This window comes from Procambarus clarkii, chromosome 22 (genome assembly GCF_040958095.1).
Source record: "Procambarus clarkii isolate CNS0578487 chromosome 22, FALCON_Pclarkii_2.0, whole genome shotgun sequence".
NCBI classification, from domain to species: domain Eukaryota; kingdom Metazoa; phylum Arthropoda; class Malacostraca; order Decapoda; family Cambaridae; genus Procambarus; species Procambarus clarkii.
Genome location: NC_091171.1, coordinates 24,191,827 through 24,219,419, shown reverse-complemented (window position 1 = coordinate 24,219,419; position 27,593 = coordinate 24,191,827). Strand labels below are relative to the sequence as shown.

At 44.9% G+C, this 27,593-nt stretch overlaps 1 protein-coding gene across 7 annotated transcripts in view; it reads left to right on the top strand.

Moving 5' to 3' along the window:
* Cad88C (cadherin 88C) overlaps positions 1–9,689 on the top strand; it is a 243,228-nt gene extending 233,539 nt beyond the window's left edge. For all 7 annotated transcript variants that reach the window (XM_045742235.2, XM_069329540.1, XM_045742227.2 and 4 more), the window contains 2 exons: positions 3,114–3,233; positions 8,601–9,689. In XM_045742235.2, coding sequence (XP_045598191.1) covers positions 3,114–3,233; positions 8,601–8,748 — 268 coding nt within the window. In that variant the 3' untranslated portion in view covers positions 8,749–9,689. The remainder of the gene's footprint in view (positions 1–3,113; positions 3,234–8,600) is intronic.
* Positions 9,690–27,593: the final 17,904 nt, after the last annotated feature.

Below are 27,593 nucleotides of genomic sequence, written 5' to 3'. Positions count from 1 at the left end.
GATGTAGTGGAGCCGATCTGTAGACCCATAAAAAAATCCTGCTATAGTTTTCACGATAGCTTACTATGCAAATTTGGTTATCATCACACATGTTACTGTGCCAATGCAGTAATCATCATGGTTTAAAATTTCATTATAATTATATGATATGTATACAGATTATGTCCATGTTCACAATGTAACATGGTTGTAATGAAGTATACCAGGTCAAATGAATCAACAGTTGGAAATAATAAAAGAACAGCAGAAGGCATATTGGCCCAAACAAGGCATTCATTCATTCATTCACAAATACATTTTATTCATTTACTCGTATATTCATTCATTCATTCATACATTATTTCATTTATACATACAAGTATAATCATTGATACTGTCACGTGGAGGGTGGGCCGGAGCTCTGCTAGCACTCAGCTGCTAGGGGCTCAAAAGGCCGAATACTCAGCCCCTCCGACTCCCGGGATTCACCGGAGTCTCATTGGTCACAGAAGAGAGGACCAACAATGCCCACTTCCGCAGGTCTTTGCTTCCACCACAAAAAGGGGGGGTGCCACTGATTCACCCTGGAAGCCCTTCAGTCAAACACGGGGAAACTGCTGTTAACAGTTCCGGCCTAGACCCGTGGAGGAGTGAAGGAAGACTCAGGCTGACCTTATAACAATAACCTTCCTGAGTCTTGCCTGCCAGACAAAAAGGTTACAGGAACTCTTTTCCCGCCTGTTCTCTATCTTCTTCTTAACAAGGTCACCAGCTGGGTTATTTTATCTGCACCCCAGCAATGCAGTTCAGTGGGTGTATTATATATTGTTTGTAGCCAGAAGATTGCTACTCCCATAGATCTGCTACTAGACTGTCGACCCAGGGTACTCTCCCAGGAAGGTCTGTGTGGCTTTACCTCTCTCTAGCCACTACGTTACTAATTGCCACCATTCAGGCACTGATACTGATCGGATGGCTAAGGGTACACTTTTATATAAGTCCGTGCTGTCTTAACCACTCTCCAGGCAATAAGAACTTCTATAGAGAACCTAGTGTTCCCTAGGTGGTACTATGATAACCTTCGTGTATGCTCATAGAGAAATATTATAAATGGAGGCACACTTAAACACAATGATAAAAGTGTGAATTTACTGATGCAAATTACATGAACACACATACAATCACAAGTAATACATGAATATGAAAATAAGGATAATAAGTCTGGAGATCGTCAGCCTCTTCTTCCACGACCTCCAACACTCCTTCAACTGGGCAGAAAGACAGGAGTCCCACACTCTCTCACAGGAGGGCCTCTTCACCACGTCGGCGCCTCTCCTTCACTGTCCTGCCATCCATACACACTGTCCCTTCTGACAGTCCTGGACACAAGCTGCCTTGCAGCCTATTCTACTACTAAAGTATTAATGTCCTGTTGCCACATACATAAGTAAATATTGTGGCCTAACTAGCCTACTCACACAAGGGGTAATGGGAGGGAAAATGATCTACCTTACATTCCTGGCTCACGACGCCTGTCCCTCGATGGTGTGAGGTTCCCACGCTTCCTGAGTCGATCCTTGACGATCCAGGAACGTTCCACAGGTCCTCAGGTGTCGTGGAGCCTTTGCGTCATCGTCGTTCCAATCCCTGAGATTCAGCTACCCCAATCCTGGTTCATCGATGGGCGCTGAGCTAATCACTATTTTCCCACACTCGCCCCTTCCACAAGGCGTTGCTCCTTGTCCTAGGAACGGTGTCGTCCTTCCAAAACCCTCAGTGGATGTGACCCGGTCACAGCTAGGCTTGCCCGCCACACCTTTTCAGGCCCTCAACGTCCAGCGTCGTCGCCGAATATTTTCCAAGTTTGGCACTCTTTTGCTCAATAAACTTGGTTCCTTTTTGCTTCCCAGAAGCACGGGGTCTCCAATACGTGAGATGGGCTGCGATAGCCTGCTCTAATCCACTAAGAAAGGCTTGTAGAGCCTCAAATCCTTGAGAGCTGACCGAGGTGCATCCTCTCGCTTTCACGGTCAGGTCAACTCTGACGTTGGCGCCGCCCGGAGCACTCAGTGACGTCATGGCGGGCCCCTGATTGGTCGCCCGCGACCCAAGCTGGCCAATCCGCGATCGGCTAGTGTCCCTTCCAAAACGTCACATCTACAGTAGGGGATACTCTTTCATTTTATATCAGGGCGCCAATTTCCCCTTACTTGCAACTTATAATGTAACTTTCTCCCTTAACTGGCAGCCGGTCTGGTCGCCACATATATCAAAAGACTCCCTGAACCTCAGAGAATCAGTAGGGAGAGTTGATATGACTCTTAAAGCAGGCAAACGAAAGAGATAGGAGAGGGCACCGTAACAATACATTTATTACATTACCATTATAGTTAATAATGTATTTAATCTATCTTTTGTAAATTACATGTGCATAAATCTAATTATTCAACACAAATACTATAATACTATAGCGAATGAACTAAAAAGTGAGAAAATGAACATATAAACATTGAGGATCAACATTTGAGTCATCTGCCACATGCTGCTGTGTCAGTAAATCTCATGTCTGGTCACACCAAAATTAATGATTCTATAAGGAAAATTTATTTGTTATTTTTAATTATGTGCATCTGGGCAGACATGCATGTATTTCAACAGCTGTACTTTAGGGGCTAAAAGTAATTTTTCAGTAGACACATTTGGTTGTTTCTCTAAGGTAAGAATCTGCTATGCCATAAGATTTAAGAACAATTAAACAGGATTTTCAGACAGTAGTGCTACAAGGATCTTTACACACAGACCTCCAGGGTAACATAATGTACTATGCAGATGTTGGAGCCTTGTTCAGCTTACCGCAGAATGTCTGTTAGAAATACCTCCATAAAGACGTACACCCTTCTGAATCCTCACTTTGCAATTGCTAACAATCTGAAAAGAAACTACAGCGTTAAAACACACAAGTGTCTCGTGACTTTGTCCCTCAAAGGTTGACTGACCTAGAACAAATATTTACTTCACCAAACCATTATCGTGAAATATGGCATGCGCCTCAACGGTAACTGCACACTTTTTTTTAGAATATTTGTTCAGATCTTTTGTTAATAAATTTCCTTATTATTTTTATTCTTTTACAGCCACCAAAGTGAGGGAAATGACAGTTTAGATGACAACGCTGTGGACACCTCTCTCTCGCCAAGAGGGGATCGTGATATGCCCTACATTACTCAAACCAATGTTCCTAATCCCTTATCAAGGTGAGCTCTTTGAAATTATTATCTGGAATAATCTTAGAAATTTAATTATTTCAGATATAGCGACAGTATTATAATTGATGATTGTTTAGAAATATTTGTATTCTTTAAGGTGTTTTCTTCATCACATTTCTCTTATTTCTCTCACTAGCATGCATGGATTCAGGGTAAGTTTAAGAGAAATATGGGCTAAAAATCACGTCCTGTCCTCACACTAAATTAGTCATATGTATATGCTGTGAATACAAGCATTCAAATTAAATGTTTTTATGAAACATAAAAGTATTGGAAATAAATAATTTGCTGGACTATAGATGAGTATCTCAACAATGCTTGCCTCCATACCCGAGACTTGGCATTGTTTGGATTCATTCTTTCAGAAATTGCAATTTCTGTTATAAAATATAAGAAATATTAACACTATTAGTTTTAGTACAATACATATCAAAATGTCAATGGATCAGGATTGCCACTCCTAGTCTCGAGCTTTTACATTTTGTGCCTTGCGAGGTGTGGGTTCCATGCTGGTGTTGCATACTCTAATCATAGTCTAACATAGTGTATATGGACCTGAAAGCCTTTTATTTTTATTCTTAAATGCTATTTTTATGTTTGCCAACTTCCCATATGCTGCTGACATTATCCTGTTCAAATGAGAAGGTACTGTATTAGTGAGGGGTTAATGTATATCCACTCCCAGGTCTTTATCTTTGCGTGATCTGGGCTCAGGGCTGAGGCAAAAATGGAGTGGAGGTTGGGATCTCCCAGTGGGGATTACCACATGTTAGCTGTAACTGAGGGAAAGGGTTCTGATTGAATTATTTGCAGAATCATTTGGATGTTTCAGTGCTTAGTTTTCTTTGAACCTTGCAGCTTTGTGTGAACCTTCAACCTTTTTCTTTAAACCTTGCAAATTTCTTAAAGTTGCCTTACCCTTATGGTTTAGTTACCTACTGACCCCCTATCTCCTTTTTCCATCTGCATTACCTTACACTTACTTGGATTGAATTCCAGTAACTTTTATTTAACCAATCTTTTATCTTAGCCTGTAGTTCAGATGGAATGTGAAGGGTTTGGGTTGGAGGGTTGAATGCTACCTCCTGGTGGCAGTAGGAGGCAGTGACTGAGTGACGCATTTGAAAGTTAATAAAAATATTGTTTGACAATCTCATTGTTGCCAAGTTATACCTAGAAAGATTTTAGTTTTATAACAAAAAAAAACTTAATTTTAGACTGAATTCTTGTCTTCCCATTACCAGAATGACATCTGGGGTCAGGAAGCAAACTCATTGTATTAAAAAACAAAAAATTGTTCTCAATGTTTTGCAATTATTTAAGTACTCACCTAGTTGTGCTTGCAGGGTTGAGCTTAGGCTCTTTGGTCCCGCCTCTCAACCGTCAATCTACTGGTGTACAGATTCCTCAGCTTCTCGAGCTCTATCATCTCTACATTTGAAACTGTGTATGGAGTCTGCCTCCACTACATCACCACCTAATGCATTCCATTTACTAACTACTCTGACACTAAAAAAGTTCTTTCCAATGTCTCTGACTCATTTGGGTACTCGGCTTCCACCTGTGTCCCCATGTTCATGTATCACCCGTGTTAAATAATCCATCCTTGTCTACTCTTATCAATTCCCCTGAGAATTTTGTATGTGGTGATCTTGTCTCCCCGAAATCGTCTGTCTTCCAGTGACGTGGATTTACAGTTCACACAGCTTTTCCTCGTAACTCATGCCTCTTAGTTCTGGGACTAGCCTAGTGGCATACAGTGCCTCTGAACTTTTTCCAGTTTCATCTTGTGCTTGACAAGGTACGGGCTCCATGCTGGGGCCGCATACTCCAGGATTGGCCTTACATACGTGGTATACAAGGTTCTGAAAGCTTCCTTACACAGGTTTCTGAAGGCAGTTCTGATGTTAGCCAGCCTTGCATATGCCGCAATGTTATTCTTTCGATGTAGGCTTCAGGAGACAGATTTAGCATAATATCAACTCCTAGATCTTTCTCTGTCTATTTCGTGAAAGACTTCATCTCCCTTTCGGTATCCAGTGTCTGGCCTTCTATTTCCTCCACCCAATTTCATTACCTTACATTTACTTGGTTTGAACTTTAGTAGACAATTGTTGGACCATTCCTTCAGCTTTTTAGGTCATCTTGTAGCCTCATACTGTCTTAATCCACCTCATAATTTTTGCATCATCAGCAAACATTGAGAGGAACGAGCCTATTCCCTCCGGAAGATCATTTACATACATCAGAAACGGTATAGATCCAAGGACTGATCCCTGTGGGACTCCACTGGTGATGCCTCGCCACCCCGAGACCTCACCTCTCAGTGTCTCCCTGTCTTCTGTTGCTTAGGTACTCCCTTATCCAGAGAAATACCATCCCTTTCACTCCTGCCTGCATCTCCAGCTTGTACACTAGTCTCTTATGTGGTACTGTGTCAAAGACTTACTTGCAATCCAAAAATATTCAGTCTGCCCACCCCTCTTTTTCTTGCCTGATTTTTGTTGTCTGGTCATAGAACTCAATTAATCCTGTGAGGCATGATTTGCCATCCCTGAACCCATGTTGATGTTGTGTTACAAAGTTCTTTTGCTCCAGATGTTCCACTAGCTTTTATTGCACAATCTTCTCCATCTTGCATGGTATGCAAGTTAGGGACAGTGGCCAGTGTCAGTACAATCTGCATATGGAATTAAATGTTTTTAATTCCTTGGTCTTAAAATAGTTTTAATTGCATAATAGTTTTAATGGTTCAAATGCACTGAACACTGAAGTTGTTCAGTGCCTCCTGTCTATCACCCTTCTTGAATATCGGGACCACATTAGCCGTCTTCCAACTTTTTGGCATTTCACCTGTTACCAGTGATTTGTTATACACTGTGGGTAGTGGCAATCACAGAGCTTCTGCTCCTTCCTTCAGTATTCATGGTGAGATTCCATCCGGGCCTATAGCCTTTGTCACATCCAACTTTAGCAGATGCTTCCTCATCTCGCCACTGGTAGTCACAAACTCATTTAGTGATGTTTGGTTAGATATTCCCTCTCTTATCTCTGGGGACTTCCCTTTGCTCTACTGTGAAGACCTGGAATTTCTTATCGAGTTCCTCGCCCACTTCCTCGTCATTTGTAGTAAATTTGTCTACCCTATCCTCGGTTTCATTACCTGTTCTTTCACTGTTGTTTTTCTCCTGATGTGGCTGTGCAGCAATTTAGGTTGAGTCTTTGCCTTGCGTGCTATGTCATTTTCATATTGTCTTTCTGCCTCTCTTCTCACCCTGATGTATTTATCCCGAGTGCTATGGTATCTTTCTCTGCTCCTTAGTGTCTTGTTATTTCTATAGTTTCTCCACACCCTTGTACTTAGTTGCTTTGCTAGCTTACCTCTCTGATTAAATCATGGTTTCTCATCTACATTTCAGTTTTTTTCTTTTTGGACTGGGACAAACTTGTCTGCTGCCTCCTTACACTTCTGTGTGATGTAGTCTATCATGTCTTGGGCCGTCTTTCCTCTGAGCTTTGTTTCCTAAGTTATATCTGATAGGGAAACTATGAGGAGATAAGAAAATTCCTTTTGGAATCCCAGCCTTTTGTTTTTTGGTCTCTTCTGTGAGTACATTAACCTTACTTCAACTAGGTTAAATCTTGCTGGTTCATTGTTGCCTCTCAGTCTTGTGGGTTCCCTGACATGTTGACTTAAAAAGTTTCTTGTCGCCACTTCCAACAGTTTAGCTCTCCATGTTTCCTCGCCTCCATGTGGATCCTTGTTTTCCCAGTCATGGGGAGCTTCCATGATGGAAGCCCCCATGATTAGCAGATGAGATCTATTTCTACAGGCAGCAGTGGCTGCTCTATTATAGTGTTAACTGCCATGTTGTTTGTCATATTCTTGCCTGGGTCTTCTGTCAGTTGGTGAAGGGTTAGATATCACTGCTTATACTACTCTTGGTCCTCCCATCATCATGGTGCCCGTTATGTAGTCTCTGAACCCCCTCGCAGCCTGGAATAACCATCTCCTCGGAACTCCATTCCTTTCTTATCAGTAGGGTCACTCTGTCTCCTCCCCTTCCTTCCCTCTCTCTCCTAATTACAGTGTAGTTCTGGGGAAACACCGCATTCGTTATGAATCCTGAGAGTTTTGTTTCCGTGAGTCCGATTACATCTGGGTTCCCTTCTTGTGCTCTTTCCCTAAGTTCACTTGCCTTGCTTGTAATTCCATCTATGTTCAAGTACATTACTTTTTTTTTTTTTTTTTTTGCAGGGATATTCCTGCATGGGTCCTAAGCCTCTGGCTTGCCCACTAAGTGTTGCTTGTTTCTGTTTTACTTGGGCGAAGTATGAGTATTTATGACTCGTAAGGTCGCTTCAGTAAGATTTTGCCATGTGTGTTTAACAACTTCTTTTGCTCTGTTGAATCTAAGTTGAAATCTTAATGAGTTTGTAACTGTGCACTATGCTAGATAATGTTCCAGTGGTCTGTCGGGCATTTCTCCACAGTGCTGACATTTCCTCTCATCTTCCGGAACCTGTAAGCCTATTTCCCATGCACATGGGTATCCAAGCCTGATGCGATGTAAATGTACTTCTGTTGCTCTACTGCTCCCTTTCATCAAACCAAGTGGTTCGTAGTTGGTTGAATTCTTGTACCAACCCGCAGATCCTGATGTTGCAACTGTTGTGTTGTGGTCACTGTACATCTTTTGCATTGCTATATTTCTAATTACGGGTACTTTCTTAATCTGTGATACTCTGTGGTATGTAAATGCCTACATTTCTTCTCTTAGTTGCAAGTTTTGCAGCTTCATCTGCAATGTCATTTCCTATTAAAATTACATTACCTAGAAACTGACTCTCTTCTTTCCATCCTCAGTTTCTGTTGATTCCACAGACAAGGGGGACAAGGGGTGTCTGGGGTGGGGGGGGGCCTAGGAAGGAGGACTTGGGGGGGATCTGGGGTATGAGGGGGCTGGGAGGATCCAGTATGGGGAAGCTAGGAGGGTCTGGGGTGGTGTGGTTAGGAAGATCAGGGGTTGGGAATCCATTTGGGTATGGGATAGGGGAGCAGGAGGGGTATGGAGAAGGGAAGTGTAACTATGTAAGTGTAGTGACAAGGATGAGAGGTATGCTTGCAGTGTCCTGTCTTTCCTATAATGTCGTATGGCAATTTGAAACTGTAGGAAACCTGTAGGTTCATTAACTTGGGTAGAATATAAGTACTGTATACACATATGTATGATTGTCACATGATAATGGGCAAAGGAAAAAATAAATAAAAGCCCATTTTGAGTTTGATATGCTATAAGTATGAATGCATTGTGTGCATTATTCCTGAGCTTATGTGCTTGTAATTTTTTTCAGGGAATCCAGTACGGTGGGTTCCAATACCCAGCTGATGAACCACGAACATCAGAACATCAATGACACTTACCGAGCAAACCTATACCAAACTTTCCACAAAATTGCTAACCCTCTCATGGATAAAAAACTTGAGACTACTGAACTTTGACATACAAATATAGAAATAAGGAATGAAAGTGACTGTTAATTCGAGTCGAGGTTCTTGAGACAGTTCAGTACACCAGAAGTTGTGATGAAAAATGTTAGAGGAACCTAAGTTGCGAGTGCAATACTGTGTGAAATATCTAGTTCCTTATCTTACTCCCTTTGCACTGTGGGGTGTAGATAATTTGTGATAATGGTCTGATTTGCCTGTTTGCTAAGTCAAGTTAGATGTCAAGCTCTTGTGACATTTTGGACAAATGGGTGATCAAAAAACTTAAATATCTGTTGCATTTTTTTGCAAGTAGAGATGTACTTCAACTAAACTATGAAGAAAAACCTTGCTTGACATGCATACATAAAAAGACTGATGAATTTTTGCTCAGATTTATTGTATTGCAAAGTGAAATATTGCATCTTAGTCTAGTAACTAGAAAAGTTACTGCTAAAACTAGAAACTGGAGAAATGGCATTATATACATTTGCAGTAGATCTATGACTTGGTTATTCCACAGTTTATTCTATATTCAGCTGGTTTTCTTTATTATATCCTCAAATCTACTCTTGTATCTGTGTAAACTTAACAATATTTAACATGTTCTGATTTTTTTTTTTAATGATGCTCACTTTGTATATTCATTTAACTAGTGCGTGACATGACTTGACAGCAATATTATCAAGTGCCTAAATATTTATGTAAACAAGTTTATTCCCATTTCATAATGAAATGTATGCATTTCATATTGTCATCATACAACGACTTGCTGCAGCTAATCAGCATTTTGGGTGCATTGCTCCACATTGTAGATATATGTTCATACATTTATATTATATACAAAATGCATTGACTAGTGTGTAATTAGTCAGAATTTGAAATGCTGTATTTGATACAACGAACTTAAATTAGAATAGCACATTGTACAAATAAAGTCATTGTACAGATTGTCATTAATCTTTTTAACTCCTTAATAAATCATTGATAAACTTGACCAACTGAAAAATGATTACAATAAGTAATGGTGGGGAGTAATGGTATGATATGTCTTATCATAATAACATATGATAAAAAAAAACACAATGTAAAGATTTGAAATACACCATCTTTTGCATTCTCCTGAATTTTGAGGCTACTGATCTTGGATTTATCCATTAAAATTAGTTTTAATTCACTGATTTTTCTTCTAAAGTTAGCCTCGGAAGCAAAACAAAAGCTTTACTTCTGAGGATAGCTTTACAAGAAAAATTATTTTGAGCGAACTAGATTTGAAAAAGTGAATAAATCCAAGTAGTCTCAATAGCCGCTCTCCTTTATGCGTGGAGAGGAATAGCATCTGAACTGATACCTTCATTAACAACAGTAGTTCTCAGAATCCCAGGGTGACAAAGTACAACTGATCTTAATTCCCTAGAAGACCAGAATAACCTTGGGAACACCTTGAGAACGTTGTCAGGTGGGAATGAAGGTGACATGACCAGGTCAAGAAGATAAGCAAGATGGCAACTGGTATCCAGTTGCTATCTGGATTCCAGATTGCAACTTTTAAGTCACTGGGATGCAAGTCTTGTCCAAACCATATACCAAGACCTTGATAATGCACTAAGGAGTGTGTGAGAGACTTGGTGTATTTCAAATCTTTACATAATATAAATATATAAATGTGGGTTTTTCATTATAAATTTCAATATAAAAATTTTGTTCCTAAGTAAGAAGGCATCAAGCTGGGAAGACTATGTAGCACCAAAGTTGCAGGTTGCAGGACCCTGTTGCTCCTACTATTTGACCCAGTTGATCCTACTACGGGACCCAGTCGATCCTACTACAGGACGAAGTCAATCCTACTACTTGACCAAATATGCATATTGCATATTGGTAGCTGCATATTGTCTGCTCCTGCAGACCAATGCAGGAGCATAAAGATATCTATCTTTCAAGAAAGTCAAGAGACTCTCAGGACAGCAACACTTCCAAATCTGACTAAAAGCAGTAATTTTCACAACGAAGCGAGAGTATTGCAGGTCAGCCAAAAAATCGTGTGGTTTTCGCCGCTAGCGGCCAAAAACCGCGCGATTTTCGCAGGTAAATGCCAAAAATATCGCGATTTTCGCCGCTAGCGGGCAAAAATCGTGCGAATTTCGCCGCTAGCGGCCAAAAATCGTGCGAATTTCGCCGCTAACGGCCAAAAACTGCGCGATTTTCGCTGCTAGCGGCCAAAAACCGTGCGATTTTCGCCGCTAGCAGCCAATAATCGCGCGATTTTCGCCGCTAGCGGCCAAAAACCGTGCGATTTTCGTAGCTAGCGGGCAAAAATCGCGCGATTTTCGCCGCTACCGGTCAAAAGCCGCGCGATTTTCGCCGCTCGCGGCCAAAAACCGTGCGATTTTTGCAGCTAGCGGGCAAAAATCGCGCGATTTTCGCCGCTACCGGTCAAAAGCCGCGCGATTTTCGCCGCTAGCGGCCAAAAATCGCCCGATTTTTGCCCTCCAGCGGCGAAATTCACTCGATTTTTACTCGCTACCGGCGAAAATCGAGCGATTTTTGGCCGGTAGCGGCGAAAATCGCACGGTATTTGGCAGCTAGCAGCGAAAACCGCGCAATTTTCGCTGCTACCCGCCAAAAACCGCGCGATTTTCGCCGGTAGCGGGCAAAAATCGGGTGAATTTCGCCGCTGGAGTGCAAAAATCGACCGACTTTCGCCGCTAGCGGCCAAAAAAGGGGCTATTTCGGCCGCTAGCGGCCAAAAATCGGGCGATTTTCGCAGCTAACGGCCAAAAACCGTGCGATTTTCGCAGCTGGCTGGCAAAAATTGCGCGATTTTCGCCGCTACCGGCCAAAAATCATGTGGTTTTCGCCGCTAGCGGCCAAAAACCGCGCGATTTTCGCAGGTAAATGCCAAAAATATCGCGATTTTCGCCGCTAGCGGGCAAAAATCGTGAGAATTTCACCGCTAGCGGCCAAAAATCATGCGAATTTCGCCGCTAGCGGCCAAAAACCGCGCGATTTTCGCTGCTAGCGGCCAAAAACCGTGCGATTTTCACCGCTAGCGGCCAAAAATCGAGCGATTTTCGCCGCTAGCAGTCAATAATCGCGCGATTTTCGCCGCTAGCGGCCAAAAACTGTGCGATTTTCGTAGCTAGCGGGCAAAAATCGTGCGATTTTCGCCGCTAGCAGTCAATAATCGCGTGATTTTCGCCGCTACCGGTCAAAAGCCGCGCGATTTTCGCCGCTAGCGGCCAAAAACCGTGCGATTTTCGCAGCCGGCGGACAAAAATCGCGCGATTTTTGCCGCTAGCAGCCAATAATCGCACGATTTTCGCCGGTAGCGGGCAAAAATCGGGCGAATTTCGCCGCTGGATGTCAAAAATCGGCCGATTTTCGCCGCTACCGGCGAAAATAGCGCGATTATTGGCCGCTAGCGGCGAAAATCGCACGGTTTTTGGCCGCTAGCAGCGAAAATCGCCCGATTTTTGCCCTCCAGCGACGAAATTCGCCCGATTTTTGCCCGCTACCGGCGAAAATCGCACGGTTTATGGCCGCTAGCAGCGATAATCGCGCGGTTTTTGGCCGCTATGAGCGAAAATTGCGCGATTTTCGCCGCTAGCGGCCAAAAACCGTGCGATTTTCGAAAATCGCGCAATTTTCGCCGGTAGCGGGAAAAATTCGCGTGATTTTCGCCGCTAGCGGCCAAAAACCGTGCGATTTTCGTAGCTGGCGGGCAAAAATCGCGCGATTTTCGCCGCTACCGGCCAAAAACCGCGCGGTTTTCGCAGCTGGCGGGCAAAAATCGCGCGATTTTCGCCAGTACCGGCCAAAAATCGCGCGATTTTCGCCAGTACCGGCCAAAAATCGCGCGATTTTCGCCGCTAGCGGCCAAAAACCGTGCGATTTTTGCAGGTGGCGGGCAAAAATCGGTCTATTTTCGCCGCTACCGGCCAAAAATCGCGCGATTTTCGCCGCTACCGGCTAAAAATCGCGCGATTTTCTCCGCTAGCGGCAAAAAACCGCGCGATTTTCGGCGATAACGGCCAAGAACCGGGCGATTTTTCCAGCTAGCGGCGAAGATCGCCCGGTTTTTGCCCGCTACTGGCAAAAATCGCGCGGTTTTTGGCCGCTAGCAGCGAAAATCGCGCGGTTTTTGGCCGCTAGGGGCCAAAAAAGGGGCTATTTTTGCCCCTGCCGGCCAAAAATCACGCGATTTTCGCCGCTAGCGGCCAAAAACCGTGCGATTTTCGCTGCTAGCGGCCAAAAATCGTGCGAATTTCGCCGCTAGCGGCCAAAAATCGTGCGAATTTCGCCGCTAGCGGCCAAAAATCGTGCGATTTTCGCCGCTAGCAGCCAATAATCGCGCGATTTTCGCCGCTAGCGGCCAAAAACCGTGCGATTTTCGTAGCTAGCGGGCAAAAATCGCGCGATTTTCGCCGCTACCGGTCAAAAGCCGCGCGATTTTCGCCGCTCGCGGCCAAAAACCGTGCGATTTTTGCAGCTAGCGGGCAAAAATCGCGCGATTTTCGCCGCTACCGGTCAAAAGCCGCGCGATTTTCGCCGCTAGCGGCCAAAAATCGCCCGATTTTTGCCCTCCAGCGGCGAAATTCACTCGATTTTTACTCGCTACCGGCGAAAATCGAGCGATTTTTGGCCGGTAGCGGCGAAAATCGCACGGTATTTGGCAGCTAGCAGCGAAAACCGCGCAATTTTCGCTGCTACCCGCCAAAAACCGCGCGATTTTCGCCGGTAGCGGGCAAAAATCGGGTGAATTTCGCCGCTGGAGGGCAAAAATCGACCGACTTTCGCCGCTAGCGGCCAAAAAAGGGGCTATTTCTGCCGCTAGCGGCCAAAAATCGGGCGATTTTCGCAGCTAACGGCCAAAAACCGTGCGATTTTCGCAGCTGGCTGGCAAAAATTGCGCGATTTTCGCCGCTACCGGCCAAAAATCGTGTGGTTTTCGCCGCTAGCGGCCAAAAACCGCGCGATTTTCGCAGGTAAATGCCAAAAATATCGCGATTTTCGCCGCTAGCGGGCAAAAATCGTGAGAATTTCGCCGCTAGCGGCCAAAAATCATGCGAATTTCGCCGCTAGCGGCCAAAAACCGCGCGATTTTCGCTGCTAGCGGCCAAAAACCGTGCGATTTTCGCCGCTAGCGGCCAAAAATCGAGCGATTTTCGCCGCTAGCAGTCAATAATCGCGCGATTTTCGCCGCTAGCGGCCAAAAACTGTGCGATTTTCGTAGCTAGCGGGCAAAAATCGTGCGATTTTCGCCGCTAGCAGTCAATAATCGCGCGATTTTCGCCGCTACCGGTCAAAAGCCGCGCGATTTTCGCCGCTAGCGGCCAAAAACCGTGCGATTTTCGCAGCCGGCGGACAAAAATCGCGCTATTTTTGCCGCTAGCAGCCAATAATCGCACGATTTTCGCCGGTAGCGGGCAAAAATCGGGCGAATTTCGCCGCTGGATGTCAAAAATCGGCCGATTTTCGCCGCTACCGGCGAAAATAGCGCGATTATTGGCCGCTAGCGGCGAAAATCGCACGGTTTTTGGCCGCTAGCAGCGAAAATCGCCCGATTTTTGCCCTCCAGCGACGAAATTCGCCCGATTTTTGCCCGCTACCGGCGAAAATCGCACGGTTTATGGCCGCTAGCAGCGATAATCGCGCGGTTTTTGGCCGCTATGAGCGAAAATTGCGCGATTTTCGCCGCTAGCGGCCAAAAACCGTGCGATTTTCGAAAATCGCGCAATTTTCGCCGGTAGCGGGAAAAATTCGCGTGATTTTCGCCGCTAGCGGCCAAAAACCGTGCGATTTTCGCAGCTGGCGGGCAAAAATCGCGCGATTTTCGCCGCTACCGGCCAAAAACCGCGCGGTTTTCGCAGCTGGCGGGCAAAAATCGCGCGATTTTCGCCGCTAGCGGCCAAAAACCGTGCGATTTTTGCAGGTGGCGGGCAAAAATCGGTCTATTTTCGCCGCTACCGGCCAAAAATCGCGCGATTTTCGCCGCTACCGGCCAAAAATCGCGCGATTTTCGCCGCTACCGGCTAAAAATCGCGCGATTTTCTCCGCTAGCGGCAAAAAACCGTGCGATTTTCGGCGATAACGGCCAAGAACCGGGCGATTTTTCCCGCTAGCGGCGAAGATCGCCTGGTTTTTGCCCGCTACTGTCAAAAATCGCGCGGTTTTTGGCCGCTAGCAGCGAAAATCGCGCGGTTTTTGGCCGCTAGGGGCCAAAAAAGGGGCTATTTTTGCCCCTGCCGGCCAAAAATCACGCGATTTTCGCCGCTAGCGGCCAAAAACCGTGCGATTTTCGCCGCTAGCGGGCAAAAATCGTGAGAATTTCACCGCTAGCGGCCAAAAATCATGCGAATTTCGCCGCTAGCGGCCAAAAACCGCGCGATTTTCGCTGCTAGCGGCCAAAAACCGTGCGATTTTCACCGCTAGCGGCCAAAAATCGAGCGATTTTCGCCGCTAGCAGTCAATAATCGCGCGATTTTCGCCGCTAGCGGCCAAAAACTGTGCGATTTTCGTAGCTAGCGGGCAAAAATCGTGCGATTTTCGCCGCTAGCAGTCAATAATCGCGTGATTTTCGCCGCTACCGGTCAAAAGCCGCGCGATTTTCGCCGCTAGCGGCCAAAAACCGTGCGATTTTCGCAGCCGGCGGACAAAAATCGCGCGATTTTTGCCGCTAGCAGCCAATAATCGCACGATTTTCGCCGGTAGCGGGCAAAAATCGGGCGAATTTCGCCGCTGGATGTCAAAAATCGGCCGATTTTCGCCGCTACCGGCGAAAATAGCGCGATTATTGGCCGCTAGCGGCGAAAATCGCACGGTTTTTGGCCGCTAGCAGCGAAAATCGCCCGATTTTTGCCCTCCAGCGACGAAATTCGCCCGATTTTTGCCCGCTACCGGCGAAAATCGCACGGTTTATGGCCGCTAGCAGCGATAATCGCGCGGTTTTTGGCCGCTATGAGCGAAAATTGCGCGATTTTCGCCGCTAGCGGCCAAAAACCGTGCGATTTTCGAAAATCGCGCAATTTTCGCCGGTAGCGGGAAAAATTCGCGTGATTTTCGCCGCTAGCGGCCAAAAACCGTGCGATTTTCGTAGCTGGCGGGCAAAAATCGCGCGATTTTCGCCGCTACCGGCCAAAAACCGCGCGGTTTTCGCAGCTGGCGGGCAAAAATCGCGCGATTTTCGCCAGTACCGGCCAAAAATCGCGCGATTTTCGCCAGTACCGGCCAAAAATCGCGCGATTTTCGCCGCTAGCGGCCAAAAACCGTGCGATTTTTGCAGGTGGCGGGCAAAAATCGGTCTATTTTCGCCGCTACCGGCCAAAAATCGCGCGATTTTCGCCGCTACCGGCTAAAAATCGCGCGATTTTCTCCGCTAGCGGCAAAAAACCGCGCGATTTTCGGCGATAACGGCCAAGAACCGGGCGATTTTTCCAGCTAGCGGCGAAGATCGCCCGGTTTTTGCCCGCTACTGGCAAAAATCGCGCGGTTTTTGGCCGCTAGCAGCGAAAATCGCGCGGTTTTTGGCCGCTAGGGGCCAAAAAAGGGGCTATTTTTGCCCCTGCCGGCCAAAAATCACGCGATTTTCGCCGCTAGCGGCCAAAAACCGTGCGATTTTCGCTGCTAGCGGCCAAAAATCGTGCGAATTTCGCCGCTAGCGGCCAAAAATCGTGCGAATTTCGCCGCTAGCGGCCAAAAATCGTGCGATTTTCGCCGCTAGCAGCCAATAATCGCGCGATTTTCGCCGCTAGCGGCCAAAAACCGTGCGATTTTCGTAGCTAGCGGGCAAAAATCGCGCGATTTTCGCCGCTACCGGTCAAAAGCCGCGCGATTTTCGCCGCTCGCGGCCAAAAACCGTGCGATTTTTGCAGCTAGCGGGCAAAAATCGCGCGATTTTCGCCGCTACCGGTCAAAAGCCGCGCGATTTTCGCCGCTAGCGGCCAAAAATCGCCCGATTTTTGCCCTCCAGCGGCGAAATTCACTCGATTTTTACTCGCTACCGGCGAAAATCGAGCGATTTTTGGCCGGTAGCGGCGAAAATCGCACGGTATTTGGCAGCTAGCAGCGAAAACCGCGCAATTTTCGCTGCTACCCGCCAAAAACCGCGCGATTTTCGCCGGTAGCGGGCAAAAATCGGGTGAATTTCGCCGCTGGAGGGCAAAAATCGACCGACTTTCGCCGCTAGCGGCCAAAAAAGGGGCTATTTCTGCCGCTAGCGGCCAAAAATCGGGCGATTTTCGCAGCTAACGGCCAAAAACCGTGCGATTTTCGCAGCTGGCTGGCAAAAATTGCGCGATTTTCGCCGCTACCGGCCAAAAATCGTGTGGTTTTCGCCGCTAGCGGCCAAAAACCGCGCGATTTTCGCAGGTAAATGCCAAAAATATCGCGATTTTCGCCGCTAGCGGGCAAAAATCGTGAGAATTTCGCCGCTAGCGGCCAAAAATCATGCGAATTTCGCCGCTAGCGGCCAAAAACCGCGCGATTTTCGCTGCTAGCGGCCAAAAACCGTGCGATTTTCGCCGCTAGCGGCCAAAAATCGAGCGATTTTCGCCGCTAGCAGTCAATAATCGCGCGATTTTCGCCGCTAGCGGCCAAAAACTGTGCGATTTTCGTAGCTAGCGGGCAAAAATCGTGCGATTTTCGCCGCTAGCAGTCAATAATCGCGCGATTTTCGCCGCTACCGGTCAAAAGCCGCGCGATTTTCGCCGCTAGCGGCCAAAAACCGTGCGATTTTCGCAGCCGGCGGACAAAAATCGCGCTATTTTTGCCGCTAGCAGCCAATAATCGCACGATTTTCGCCGGTAGCGGGCAAAAATCGGGCGAATTTCGCCGCTGGATGTCAAAAATCGGCCGATTTTCGCCGCTACCGGCGAAAATAGCGCGATTATTGGCCGCTAGCGGCGAAAATCGCACGGTTTTTGGCCGCTAGCAGCGAAAATCGCCCGATTTTTGCCCTCCAGCGACGAAATTCGCCCGATTTTTGCCCGCTACCGGCGAAAATCGCACGGTTTATGGCCGCTAGCAGCGATAATCGCGCGGTTTTTGGCCGCTATGAGCGAAAATTGCGCGATTTTCGCCGCTAGCGGCCAAAAACCGTGCGATTTTCGAAAATCGCGCAATTTTCGCCGGTAGCGGGAAAAATTCGCGTGATTTTCGCCGCTAGCGGCCAAAAACCGTGCGATTTTCGCAGCTGGCGGGCAAAAATCGCGCGATTTTCGCCGCTACCGGCCAAAAACCGCGCGGTTTTCGCAGCTGGCGGGCAAAAATCGCGCGATTTTCGCCGCTAGCGGCCAAAAACCGTGCGATTTTTGCAGGTGGCGGGCAAAAATCGGTCTATTTTCGCCGCTACCGGCCAAAAATCGCGCGATTTTCGCCGCTACCGGCTAAAAATCGCGCGATTTTCTCCGCTAGCGGCAAAAAACCGTGCGATTTTCGGCGATAACGGCCAAGAACCGGGCGATTTTTCCCGCTAGCGGCGAAGATCGCCTGGTTTTTGCCCGCTACTGTCAAAAATCGCGCGGTTTTTGGCCGCTAGCAGCGAAAATCGCGCGGTTTTTGGCCGCTAGGGGCCAAAAAAGGGGCTATTTTTGCCCCTGCCGGCCAAAAATCACGCGATTTTCGCCGCTAGCGGCCAAAAACCGTGCGATTTTCGCTGCTAGCGGCCAAAAATCGTGCGAATTTCGCCGCTAGCGGCCAAAAATCGTGCGAATTTCGCTGCTAGTGGCCAAAAATCGTGCGAATTTCGCCGCTAGCTGCCAAAAATCGCGGGATTTTCGCAGGTAGCGGCCAAAAATTGCGCGATATTCGCCGCTAGTGTCCAAAAATCGGGCGATTTTCGCCACTACCGGGCAAAAAATCTGGCGATTTTTACCGCTAGCGGCGAAAATCGCCCGATTTTTGGCCGCTAGTGGCGAAAATCGCGCATTTTTTGGCCTTTACCTGCGAAAATCGCGCGATTTTTGGCCGCTAGCGGCGAAATTCGCCCGATTTTTGCCCTCCAGCGCCGAAATTCACCCGATTTTCGCCTCTACCGGCCAAAAACCGTGCGATTTTCGCAGCTGGCTGGCAGAAATCGCGCGATTTTCGCCGCTACCGGCCAAAAATTGCGCGATTTTCGCCACTAGCTGAAAAAAAAGTGCGATTTTCGCCGCTAGCTACCAAAAATAAAGCGATTTTTGCTGCTAGCGGCGAAAATCGGCCGATTTTTAAAATCGAGCGGCGAAATTCACCAAATTTTTTCCCGCTACCGGCGAAAATCGCGCGATTATTGGCCGCTAGCCGCGAAAATCGCACGGTTTTTGGCCGCTAGCATCGAAAATCGCGCGGTTTTTAGCCGTTAGCGGCAAAAACCGAGCGATTTTCGCCGCTACCGGCCAATAATCGCGCGATTTTCGCCGGTAGCGGGCAAAAATTTGGTGAATTTCGCCGCTGGATGTAAAAAATCGGCCGATTTTCGCCGCTTTCGCCAAAAACTACAAAGTAGCCCAATTTTGGGCTACAAAGTAGCGAAAGTAGCCCAATTTTGGGCTACAGAGTAGCGAAAGTAGCGCAATTTTGGGCTACAGAGTAGCGAAAGTAGCGCAATTTTGGGCTACAGAGTAGCGAAAGTAGCGCAATTTTGGGCTACAGAGTAGCGAAAGTAGCGCAATTTTGGGCTACAGAGTAGCGAAAGTAGCGCAATTTTGGGCTACAGAGTAGCGAAAGTAGCGCAATTTTGGGCTACAGAGTAGCGAAAGTAGCGCAACTTTGGGCTACAGAGTAGCGAAAGTAGCCCAATTTTGTCCTAAAAAGTAGCGAAAGTAGCATAATTTTGGCCTAAAAAGTAGCGAAAGTAGCCCAATTTTGTCCTAAAAAGTAGCGAAAGTAGCCCAATTTTCGCCTAAAAAGTAGCGAAAGTAGTCCAATTTTGGCCTAAAAAGTAGCGAAAGTAGCCCAATTTTGGCCTAAAAAGTTGCGAAAGGGCCCAATTTTGGCCTAAAAAGTAGCGAAAGTAGCCCAATTTTGGCCTACAAAGTAGCAAAAGTAGCCCAATTTTGGCCTACAATGTAGCGAAAGTAGCCCAATTTTGGGCTACAAAGTAGCGAAAGTAGCCCAATTTTGGGCTACAAAGTAGCGAAAGTAGCCCAATTTTGGCCTAAAAAGTAGCGAAAGTAGCCCAATTTTGGGTTACAAAGTAGCGAAAGTAGCCCAATTTTGGGCTACAAATTACCGAAAGTAGCCCAATTTTGGGCTACAAAGTAGCGAAAGTAGCCCAATTTGGGGCTACAAAGTAGCGAAAGTAGCCCAATTTTGGGCTACAGAGTAGCGAAAGTAGCCCAATTTTGGGCTACAGAGTAGCGAAAGTAGCCCAATTTTGCGAGAATTTTGCACAATTTTAGCGAAAGTAGCCCAATTTCGGACTACAAAGTAGCGAAAGTAGCCCAATTTTGGGCTACAAAGAAGCGAAAGTAGCTCAATTTTGGGCTACAAAGTAGCGAAAGTAGCCCAATTTTGGGCTACAAAGAAGCAAAAGTAGCCCAATTTTGGGCTAGAAAGTAGCCAATTTCGGGCTACAAAGTAGCGAAAGTAGCCCAATTTTGGGCTACAAAGTAGCGAAAGTAGCCCAATTTTTGGCTACAAAGTAGCGAAAGTAGCCCAATTTTGCGAAATTTTTGTGAAAATTTTGCGCAATTTTAGCGAAAGTAGCCCAATTTTGCGAAATTTTTGCGAAAATTTTGCGCAATTTTAGCGAAAGTAGCCCAATTTTGGGCTACAAAGTAGCGAAAGTAGCCCATTTTTGGGCTACAATGTAGCGAAAGCAGCCAAATTTTGCGAAATTTTTGCGAAAATTTTGCGCATTTTTAGCGAAAATAGCCCAATTTTGGGCTACAAAGTAGCGAAAGTAGCCCAATTTTGGGCTACAAAGTAGCGAAAGTAGCCCAATTTTGCGAAATTTTTGCGAAAATTTTGCGCAATTTTAGCGAAAGTAGCCCAATTTTGGGCTACAAAGTAGCGAAAGTAGCCCAATTTTGGGCTACAAAGTAGCGAAAGTAGCCCAATTTTGGGCTACAAAGTAGTGAAAGTAGCCCAATTTTGGGCTACAAAGTAGCGAAAGTAGCCCAATTTTTGGCTACAAAGTAGCGAAAGTAGCCTAATTTTGTGAAATTTTTGCGAAAATTTTGTGCAATTTTAGCGAAAGTAACCCAATTTTGGGCTACAAAGTAGCGAAAGTAGCCCAATTTTGCGAAATTTTTGCGAAAATTTTGTGCAATTTTAGGAAAGGTAACCCAATTTTGGGCTACGAAGTAGCGAAAGTAGACCAATTTTGGGCTACAAAGTAGCGAAAGTAGCCCAACTTTGGGCTACAAAGTAGCAAAAGTAGCCCAATTTTGGGCTACAAAGTAGCGAAAGTAGCCCAATTTTGCGAAATTTTTGCGATAATTTTGCGCAATTTTAGGGAAAGTAACCCAATTTTGGGCTACAAAGTAGCGAAAGTAGCCCAATTTTGGGCTACAAAGTAGCGAACGTAGCCCAATTTGGGGCTACAAAGTAGCGAAAGTAGCCTAATTTTGGGCTACAAATTAGCGAAAGTAGCCCAAATTTGGGCTACAAAGTAGCGAAAGTAGCCCAATTTTGCGAAATTTTTCCGAAAGTAGCCCAATTTTGGGCTACAAAGTAGCGAAAGTAGCCCAATTTTGTGAAAATTTTGCGCAATTTTAGCGAAATTAGCCCAATTTTGGGCTACAAAGTAGCGAAAGTAGCCCATTTTTGGGCTACAATGTAGCGAAAGTAGCCAAATTTTGCGAAATTTTTGCAAAAATTTTGCGCATTTTTAGCGAAAGTAGCCCAATTTTGGGCTCGAAAGTAGCCCAAATTTTTGCTACAAATTAGCGAAAGCAGCCCAATTTTGGGCTACAAAGTAGCGAAAGTAGCCTAATTTTGGGCTACAAAGAAGCGAAAGTAGCCCAATTTTGGGCTACAAAGTAGCGAAAGTAGCCCAATTTTGGGCTACAAAGTAGCGAAAGTAGCCCAATTTTGGGCTACAAAGTAGTGAAAGTAGCCCAATTTTGGGCTACAAAGTAGCGAAAGTAGCCCAATTTTGGGCTACAAAGTAGCGAAAGTAGCCCAATTTTGCGAAATTTGTGCGAAAATTTTGCGCAATTTTAGCGAAAGTAGCCCAATTTTGGGCTACAAAGTAGCGAAAGTAGCCCAATTTTGAGCTACAAAGTAGCGAAAGTAGCCCAATTTTGGGCTACAAAGTAGCGAAAGTAGCCCAATTTTGGGCTACAAAGTAGCGAAAGTAGCCCATATCTGGGCTACAAAGTAGCGAAAGTAGCCCAATTCTGGGCTACAAAGTAGCGAAAGTAGCCCAATTTTGGGCTACAAAGTAGCGAAAGTAGCCCAATTTTCCGAAATTTTTGCGAAAATTTTGCGCAATTTTAGGAAAAGTAACCCAATTTTGGGCTACAAAGTAGCGAAAGTAGCCCAATTTTGGGCTACAAAGTAGCGAAAGTAGCCCAGCTTTGGGCTACAAAGTAGCGAAAGTAGCCCAATTTTGGGCTACAAAGTAGTGAAAGTAGCCCAATTTTGGGCTACAAAGTAGCGAAAGTAGCCCAATTTTGGGCTACAAAGTAGTGAAAGTAGCCCAATTTTGGGCTACAAAGTAGCCTAATTTTGGGCTACAAAGTAGCGAAAGTAGCCCAAATTTGAGCTACAAAGTAGCGAAAGTAGCCCAATTTTGCGAAATTTTTGCGAAAATAGACCAATTTTGGGCTACAAAGTAGCGAAAGTAGCCCATTTTTGGGCTACAATATAGCGAAGGTAGCCCAATTTTGCGAAATTTTTGCAAAAATTTTGCGCATTTTTAGCGAAAGTAGGCCAATTTTGGACTACAAAGTAGCGAAAGTAGCCCAATTTTGGGCTACAAAGTAGCGAAAGTAGCCCAATTTTGCGAAAATTTTGCGCAATTTTAGCGAAAGTAGCCCAATTTTGGGCTACAAAGTAGCGAAAGTAGCCCAATTTTGGGCTACAAAGTACTGAAAGTAGCCCAATTTTGGCCTACAAAGTAGCGAAAGTAGCCCAATTTTTGGCTACAAAGTAGCGAAAGTAGCCTAATTTTGCGAAATTTTTGCGAAAATTTTGTGCAATTTTAGCGAAAGTAGCCCAATTATGGGCTACAAAGTAGCGAAAGTAGCCCAATTTTGGGCTACAAAGTAGCAAAAGTAGCCCAATTTTGGGCTACAAAGTAGCAAAAGTAGCCCAATTTTGGGCTACAAAGTAGCGAAAGTAGCCCAATTTTGGGCTACAGAGTAGCGAAAGTAGCCCAATTTTGGGCTACAAAGTACTGAAAGTAGCCCAATTTTGGCCTACAAAGTAGCGAAAGTAGCCCAATTTTTGGCTACAAAGTAGCGAAAGTAGCCTAATTTTGCGAAATTTTTGCGAAAATTTTGTGCAATTTTAGCGAAAGTAGCCCAATTATGGGCTACAAAGTAGCGAAAGTAGCCCAATTTTGGGCTACAAAGTAGCAAAAGTAGCCCAATTTTGGGCTACAAAGTAGCGAAAGTAGCCCAATTTTGCGAAAATTTTGTGCAATTTTAGCGAAAGTAGCCCAATTTTGGGCTACAAAGTAGCGAAAGTAGCCCAATTTTGGGCTACAAAGTAGCGAAAGTAGCCCAAATTGGGCTACAAAGTAGCAAAAGTAGCCCAATTTTGGGCTACAAAGTAGCGAAAGTAGCCCAATTCTGGGCTACAAAGTAGGGAAAGTAGCCCAATTTTGCGAATTTTTTGCGAAAATTTTGCGCAATTTTAGCGAAAGTACCCCATTTTTGGGCTACAAAGTAGGGAAAGTAGCCCAATTTTGCGAAATTTTTGCGAAAATTTTGCGCAATTTTAGCGAAAGTAGCCCAATTTTGGGCTACAAAGTAGCGAAAGTAGCTCAATTTTGCGAAATTGTTTCGAAAATTTTGCGCAATTTTAGCGAAAGTAGCCCAATTTTGGGCTACAAAGTAGCAAAAGTAGCCCAATTTTGGGCTACAAAGTAGCAAAAGTAGCCCAATTTTGGGCTACAAAGTAGCAAAAGTAGCCCAATTTTGGGCTACAAAGTAGCGAAAGTAGCCCAATTTTGGGCTACAAAGTAGCGAAAGTAGCCAAATTTTGGGCTACAAAGTAGCGAAAGTAGCCCAATTTTGGGCTACAAAGTAGCGAAAGTAGCCCAATTTTGGGCTACAAAGTAGCGAAAGTAGCCCAATTTTGGGCTTTAAATTAGCGAAAGTAGCCCAATTTTGGGCTTTAAAGTAGAAAAGTAGCCCAATTTTGGGCTACAAGGTAGCGAAAGTAGCCCAATTTTGCGAAATTTTTGCGAAAATTTTGTGCAATTTTAGCGAAAGTAGCCCAATTTTGGGCTACAAAGTAGCGAAAGTAGCCCAATTTTGGGCTACAAAGTAGCGAAAGTAGCCCAATTTTGGGCTGCAAAGTAGCGAAGTAGCACAATTTTGGGGTACAAAGTAGCGAATGTAGCCCATTTTTTGGCTACAAAGTAGCGAAAGTAGCCCAATTTTGGGCTACAAAGTAGCGAAAGTAGCCCAATTTTGGGATACAAAGTAGCGAAAGTAGCCCAATTTTGGGATACAAAGTAGCGAAAGTAGCCCAATTTTGGGCTACAAAGTAGCGAAAGTAGCCCAATTTTGCGAAATTTTTGCGAAAATTTTTCGCAATTTTAGCGAAAGTAGCCCAATTTTGGGCTACAAAGTAGCGAAAGTAGGCCAATTTTGGGCTACAAAGTAGCGAAAGTAGCCCAATTTTTAGCTACAAAGTAGCGAAAGTAGCCCAATTTTGGGCTACAAAGTAGTGAAAGTAGCCCAATTTTGGGCTACAAAGTAGCGAAAGTAGCCCAATTTTGGGCTACAAAGTAGCGAAAGTAGCCCAATTTTGGGCTACAAAGTAGCGAAAGTAGCCCAATTTTGGGCTACAAAGTAGCGAAAGTAGCCATATTTTGGGCTACAAAGTAGCGAAAGTAGCCCAATTTTGGGCTACAAAGTAGCGAAAGTAGTAAAATTTGCGAAAATTTTGCGCAATTTTAGCGAAAGTAGCCCAATTTTGGGCTATAAAGTAGCGAAAGTAGCCCAAGTTTGAACTACAAAGTAGCGAAAGTAGCCCAATTTAGGGCTACTAAGTAGCGAAAGTAGCCCAATTTTGGGCTACAAAGTAGCGAAGTAGCCCAATTTTGGGCTACAAAGTAGCGAAAGTAGCCCAATTTTGCGAAAATTTTGCACAATTTTAGCGAAAGTAGCCGAATTTTGGGCTACAAAGTAGCGAAAGTAGAACAATTTTGGGCTACAAAGTAGCGAAAGTAGCACAATTTTGGGCTACAAAGTAGCGAAAGTAGCCCAATTTTGGGCTACAATGTAGCGAAAGTAGCCCAATTTTGGGCTACAAATTAGCGAAAATAGCCCAATTTTGGGCTACAAAGTAGCGAAAGTAGCCCAATTTTGTGCTAGAAAGTAGCGAAAGTAGCCCAATTTTGCGAAATTTTTGCGAAAATTTTGCGCAATTTTAGCAAAAGTAGCCCAATTTTGGGCTACAAAGTAGCGAAAGTAGCACAATTTTGGGCTACAACGTAGCGAAAGTAGCCCAACTTTGGGCTACAAAGTAGCGAAAGTAGCCCAATTTTGGGCTACAAAATAGCGAAAGTAGCCCAATTTTTTGCTACAAAGTAGCGAAAGTAGCCCAATTTTGGGCTACAAAGTAGCGAAAGTAGCCCAATTTTGGGCTACAAAGTAGCGAAAGTAGCCCAGTTTTGGGCTACAAAGTAGCGAAAGTAGCCCAATTTTGGGCTACAAAGTAGCGAAAGTAGCCCAATTTTGGGCTACAAAGTAGCGAAAGTAGCCCAATTTTGCTAAATTTTGCAAAAATTTTGCGCAATTTTAGCGAAAGTAGCTCAGTTTTGGGCTACAAAGTAGCGAAAGTAGCCCAATTTTGGGCTACAAAGTAGCGAAAGTATCCCAATTTTGGGCTAAAAAGTAGCAAAAGTAGCCCAATTTTGGGTTACAAAGTAGCGAAAGTAGCCCAATTTTGGGCTACAAAGTAGCGAGAGTAGCCCAATTTTGCGAAACTTTTGCGAAAATTTTGTGCAATTTTAGCGAAAGTAGCCCAATTTTGGGCTACTAAGTAGCGAAAGTAGCCCAAGTTTGGGCTACAAAGTAGCGAAAGTAGCCCAATTTTGGGCTACTAAGTAGCGAAAGTAGCCCAATTTTGGGCTACAAAGTAGCGAAGAAGCCTAATTTTGGGCTACAAAGTAGCGAAAGTAGCCCAATTTTGCGAAAATTTTGCGCAATTTTAGCGAAAGTAGCCCAATTTTCCGAAATTTTTGCGCAATTTTAGCAAAAGTAGCCCAATTTTGGGCTACAAAGTAGCGAAATTAGCCCAATTTTGGGCTACAAAGTAGCGAAAGTAGCCCAATTTGGGCTACAAAGTAGCGAAAGTAGCCCAATTTTGGGTTTAAAAGTAGCGAAAGTAGCCCAATTTTGGGCTACAAAGTAGCGAAAGTAGCCCAATTTTGCCAAAATTTTGCGCAATTTTAGCGAAACTGCCCAATTTTGGGCTACAAAGTAGCGAAAGTAGCCCAATTTTGGGCTACAAAGTAGTGAAATTAGCCCAATTTTGGGCTACAAAGTAGCCTAATTTTGCGAAATTTTTGCTAAAATTTTGTGCAATTTTAGCGAAAGTACCCCAACTTTGGGCTACAAAGTAGCGAAAGTAGCCCAATTTTGGGCTACGAAGTAGCGAAAGTAGCCCAATTTTGGGCTACAAAGTAGCGAAAGTAGCCCAATTTTGGGCTACAAAGTAGCGAAAGTAGCACAATTTTGGGCTACAAAGTAGCGAAAGTAGCCCAATTTTGCGAAATTTTTGCGAAAATTTTGCGCAATTTTAGCGAAAGTAGCCCAATTTTGGGCTACAAAGTAGCGAAAGTAGCTCAAGTTTCCGAAATTTTTGCGAAAATTTGCGCAATTTTAGCGAAAGTAGCCCAATTTTGGGCTACAAAGTAGCGAAAGTAGCCCAATTTTGGGCTACAAAGTAGCGAAAGTAGGCAAATTTTGGGCTGCAAAGTAGCGAAAGTAGCCAAATTTTGGGCTACAAAGTAGCGAAAGTAGCCCAATTTTGGGCTACAAAGTAGCGAAAGTAGCCCAATTTTTAACTACAAAGTTGCGAAAGTAGCCCAGTTTTGGGCTACAAAGTAGTGAAAGTAGCCCAATTTTGGGCTATAGAGTAGCGAAAGTAGCCCAATTTTGGGCTACAAGGTAGCAAAAGTAGCCTAATTTTGCGAAATTTTTCGAAAATTTTGTGCAATTTTAGCGAAAGTAGCCCAATTTTGGGCTACAAAGTAGCGAAAGTAGCCCAATTTTGTGCTACAAAGTAGCGAAAGTAGCCCAATTTTGGGCTACAAAGTAGCAAAAGTAGCCCAATTTTGGGCTACAAAGTAGCGAAAGTAGCCCAATTTTGCGAAATTTTTGCAAAAATTTTGCGCAATTTTAGCGAAAGTAGCCCAATTTTGGGCTACAAAGTAGCGAAAGTAGCCCAATTTTGGGCTACAAAGTAGCAAAAGTAGCCCAATTTTGGGCTACAAAGTAGCGAAAGTAGCCCAATTTTGGGCTACAAAGTAGCAAAAGTAGCCCAATTTTGGGCTACAAAGTAGCGAAAGTAGCCCAATGTTGGGCTACAAAGTAGCGAAAGTAGCCCAATTTTGGGCTACAAAGTAGCGAAAGTAGCCCAATTTTAGGCTACAAAGTAGCGAAAGTAGCCCAATTTTGGGCTACAGAGTAGCGAAAGTAGCCCAATTCTGGGCTACAAAGTAGCGAAAGTAGCCCAATTTTGGGCTACAAAGT